The 5,000-nt window shown below is 40.6% G+C and overlaps 1 protein-coding gene across 1 annotated transcript in view; it reads right to left on the reverse strand.

Moving 5' to 3' along the window:
* Positions 1–974: 974 nt before the first annotated feature.
* Positions 975–5,000, reverse strand: part of LOC137968345 (uncharacterized) — a 10,710-nt gene continuing 6,684 nt past the window's right edge. The window contains exon 3 of the mRNA XM_068814962.1: positions 975–3,182. Within this exon, the coding sequence (XP_068671063.1) occupies positions 1,915–3,182 (1,268 nt within the window). The 3' untranslated portion in view covers positions 975–1,914. The remainder of the gene's footprint in view (positions 3,183–5,000) is intronic.

Genomic DNA, 5,000 nt, shown 5'->3' on the forward strand with positions numbered 1-5,000 from the left:
GTTTTGACTTCGCTCATTTCATTGTCAAACTTTATAACACTTAACAGAAAAAGAAACTTACAAAAACCCGGTATCTTGCCATCATTTGACACAGATGCTTCACTGTTTGGCAAGTAAACATGCCGCGGTAACTTAATCACGGCGCCCGCTGAATTCCGGCGATGTCACTTTCGATTTTGCGATTTATTTGTGCAGCCAAAACGTACAATAACAAAATTGAACGTAGCAAAAATCTCCCAAAATGTTTGTCGCTGATCGTAACTGTTTATATTCTATATTCACGGTTCAAAATTAACGTTGTTTTCATGTCGTAAATATGTTATTCTCGAGCGACCGTCCTGGAAACTTCCTTCTGCTCTTTCTAAAAACTGTGTATCAATGTTGATTTACTTTTGCATCAATATTTGTTTTTGCATAAAGCAAGCTAACAAAATCTGTACCTTGGCGAGTTCGCATTTGTTAGCTTTAATAGTATTTTCGGTCCGATGCTTCTGTTTTATGAGGGGTATATTGTTTTGGTCTCCCATCCAAACACTAACCCCGCCGAACAGGGTTTAACTTCAGTGAACTTCGGTATTACAAAGCTGCAGGAGCTCATGAAGAGGAGCCTCTATCTCCCATACTTGGCCTCGGAGTCAACCCTTTCCCGAGTAGATTTATTTATAGAACACCTCCCTTGGGAGATTCAGCACGCTCACTGTTGTAAAAGCCAATCTCCCTTGGGACATTCAGCACGCCCACTGTTGTAAAAACCAATCAAAACAGAGCTATCTCAGCATCAAGGGAATTATGATCCTTTTCGCGGGAAAATCCTGTTCCTAAAAATAAATTTACTCGGGAAAGGGTTGACTCAAGGAATTAGAGGAGATAGAGGCTCCGCTTGATGAGCTCCTGAAAGCTGTCAGATGCTCACAGGGCACGCTTAAACTTGTGGTGAAAAGAAGTTTATCAACATGTCAGCCCTGAAGCCAATGTTTCTCACTTCCCATTTATTTTCTTCAATCTTTCTGGGTTCAGTACTTTGCTAGTAACCATATGTCTTCTCAGACTATTTACCCAAGACTTCTACCATGGCACTGCAATGATAGACAATACCAAAACAATATCGTGCACTTTTAGCGCTACATGTTACGCAAGGACGGATCTGTTTCGTCGTACGAACGTGTGAGGACCTGTGAGCCAAAGGGCCTCTTCTGGTATGACTTCTTAATGACCCCCCAACTTGAAAAAAATTGTCTGGAACGGTGCACGTACCACAGGCAACCCAGTGTACCCTCACGGAGGGTCTAGTTATATAAAGATGTACGTAGAGTTTGACTTTAGTGAGAAGACCATCGTAAGAGGACAGGTACGTATTCTCTTATTTGGCGCTTCTAGTTTCTCCGTATTGCGCTCACCACAAAAACGCCAGACAGAGGAGCCAATTAAAAAAATGTGGTAAAATGTACACTTAGTGTCCTGCAGTGTACTTAGTCTTATTAGCTGGCAATAACTTGGACCAACGGCGCACCCAACAAGCTCTTCTCCTATGAAAGCATCCACAATCAAGTACCGAATTATATTCAAGAAAATTCCATTCCAAGTAGCAGCGGTTGCAGCCTTTGAGGCGACGTAAAACTGGTACTTCCCAGGCCAACGTAATCCTACATGGTAAATTCCTTCTCTTTTTTTTCTTTGCCCAAGAAACTGTGGAACAACTTACCCAACAAAACCAGAGCATCTGAGTCGCTCTCAACGTTCACGAGAGTACAGGTGCATTTCTCCAAAAAGTTTTCATCTGATGTTTGATGTTTTGAATATTTTGTGGGTCCATATTCTTCAATTCCCTTGGCTTTTATATCCGAAGTTTATGCATAATGCTGATAATACTATTGCACGCAGCATTTCAGTTTCCTTTTCTCTGCCAAATGTCTGTCAGTTTTTCCGAAGTGACCACTCTCCTGTAGAAAACTCGTAATCAGCAGAGAATATTGACTGTCCCGGACAAGTAAATTTGTCACTGAATGACAGATTTGGTTCACCGTAATGACCTTGAAAACCCAACTCTATGTCTAAAATCAATGGACTGTCATCACAGATACACCGGATGCTCTTAAAAGGCATTTCAAGTGGTTCCTTTGATAATATTTCCTCAGCCGTGAATTGCTTTGACCCTTCGAGTTTCTGAGATATACGCACTGATACATGCTTAAAGAGTGAATATGGTGTGTTGGATTGGAGATCAAGGCCTTGAATTAAGATTTTGTCTTGACTTATCTCAATAGAAAAACGACGTTGTACTCTGAAGGGTGGAATCTCGAGGCTTAGCTTTTGCAGGAGACTTTTCATTACAGCATCTATTTGACTGTGTATTTCAAGAGAACAATATGGACTTAGAGGTGTCTTTTGCAGATTACAGATTACCAACTTCTGTTTGTGACGAACTGCAACAGCTGGAATGTCTGCTGCTGGGTTAACACGGAGACTGGAACCAAGCACAATGATCAAATCAGACTTCTCTGCTTGTCTATAGGACTCTTCCAGTTCAAAACTAGGAAGGCTCTCACCAAAGTTTATGATGGAGTCCACCAATTGGCCGTGGCACTTGGGATCATCACAAAACCTCCCAGTCCGGTGATCGTGAACCCACTTGGCAGTCCGGACATTGAAGTCTCGTAAATACTTCGCTTCACATGTTGTGCACTTCTCAAGATTGGTATTCCCATGAAGCTCAGCAAGCTCATGTCCAGGGATGCCACTGCGTAAATGGAGACCATCGACATTTTGACTCACCGTAAATTTCACCAGCCCCACCTCGTGCAACTTCACTATTGCCATATGAGCAGGTGAAGGAATTGCCCTCAACATGTCCGGAAGGAAAGATGCTGCTGGTTTGCGAGGTAAACCTTTTGCTCGTAATTCCCAAACACCAGGTCCTGTCTTTAGTACAGTGTTCACTCCACTACGGAAATCTGGGATGCCTGTGCTTGTGCTTATCCCAGCACCTGTGAAAATAATGCAGTGCTTGCTCTCTTTCAACCATGATGCCAAAACGTCAATCTTTTTCTCCAATTCAACCTCAGTGTCGAAGAACTCTGTTTTTTCGTCTTCTCGTTCAATGTTGTGATGACCCATTCCGGTGATTGGGGTTGGTTTGTAATCATCGTGGGGTGTCCCCTTGTCTTTTTGTTCAACATAGTGACCTGCCGAAAAACATCAACAAACAAACAAACAAACAAAAAATGGTTAACCTAACTGCAGAACCACGGACGATATTGTACAAGATACTAAGCATACTTTTATTTACGGTGCTCAGCAAGCATTTAACTTTCTGCTGCTGTCATGGAAATGAGTTGCCAATCTTTTGAATAGAATGCGAGTATGGAAATAAAATCACAGTGGCCATGTTGGTTTGCCAAAAAAGGAAGTGAGGTCATGCTCTCTCCCAAACTAATACTCCAACAATTAAAAAAAAATTATTTTATTTGTAATCACTGATCATGAGTGAGTAGTCTCTATAATATTTCAAAGAGGAAAAGGAAAGGAACTTCATTTAAATATCTAGTCGTTCTAGCGCTGGAGCGCTAACTGGGGACACTCTCAACTGTAATTAACAATGAACGCAAGTCAAATGTTGGTTTTTGAAGTGAGGGGAAAACCAGAGTACTCGGAGAAAAACGTCTCTGTGCAGAGTAGAGAACCAACAAATTCAACCCACATATGACGCCGAGGCTGGGAATTGAACCCGAGCCACATTGGTGAGAGGTGAGTGCTCTCACCACTGCGCCAGAACTGAACCACAGCACCATCCCTGCACCACAAGGGACTTGAGTAGAAGCAGAGGTTGTTAACCCATTGACATCAGGATTGAATAGGAGTAGTGCTCTATCAGTTGAGCTGTCATGCCATCTGGGAGGTCATGGTCATTATGTGAGTTCATATTGAGCCCACAGAGGAAAGATATAGACTTGATTCTCTCTGCATTTCAAATGATTATGTGTTGCTTTCATATACTTTCGTCATAGCTTACCATCCTCATACAAAATAATTTGACCTTATCACAACATCTTCATCAGTTGCATTGATTGCTTGATGATTCAGCTACTCACATGATTGTAAACCTTGTGAACATTTTAGTCTTTTCGATTCCTTATACGAAATTTTTCAACATTTTTCAGTCTTCTTAATAGCTATGATTTTTAACTACAGCTGCAACTGTTACCCTTATTTTCCAGTCGTTTTAAAATTTTTCCACCTCTCCATTGTATTTAAAATTAAATAAAGGTCAGTAGGATTTTCCAGTTTTAATCTTTACATACAAACATTTAACTGTTCTTTTAACAAAGATGTGCTTTCTATTTTACTAAATAATTATGCACTCTCATTTGAGTCTTTTTCATTCTACTTTCACTTATTTTACACAGATAAATACACTGTAATTATTGATATCAGGAACGCACATTGTTATCTTGTGATTAAGACGAAATAAAAAGTACTAATCATCTGAACGGCCCAAGGTGTACACTGCCAAAATAATATGTCAGTCACATGTGCATGTAGGTTCGGATGGAAACACAGTTCATTGCCTCATAGTACTTTGAACAATCTGCAAGGATTGATCGACTGATTTTGCAGAAAAATAACACACCGAATGAGAAAAAATAATTCGCCGCAATACCCACTTTCTTAATCACTCATTGTTCGTTTCATTCAAACATTCATACATTCAATGATTTACGCATTATCGAGGCCCTCCCAGAGGGAGCCCTTATTGTCTTTAAAAACTTTCTTGTGCTCCCTTGTTCCTGAAATCACTTTCAAACTAATGCCTTGTTCCCTGCTTTTTGATCCCTAAAGTTGTTAATGTTCCCTTGTTCCCTGAGATATTTTTTCATTGTTCCCCTGTTCCCAAGTTGAAATTACAGTGTATCTCAGTTCCATTCCCCAAAGCCCCTCCCCTCATTGTTACTCATTTATTCACCCTTCAATCCATGAATCCTGTTGATTTCTTCATTCAATTA

The sequence above is a fragment of the Montipora foliosa genome, chromosome 1 (genome assembly GCF_036669935.1).
Source record: "Montipora foliosa isolate CH-2021 chromosome 1, ASM3666993v2, whole genome shotgun sequence".
Lineage (NCBI taxonomy): Eukaryota > Metazoa > Cnidaria > Anthozoa > Scleractinia > Acroporidae > Montipora > Montipora foliosa.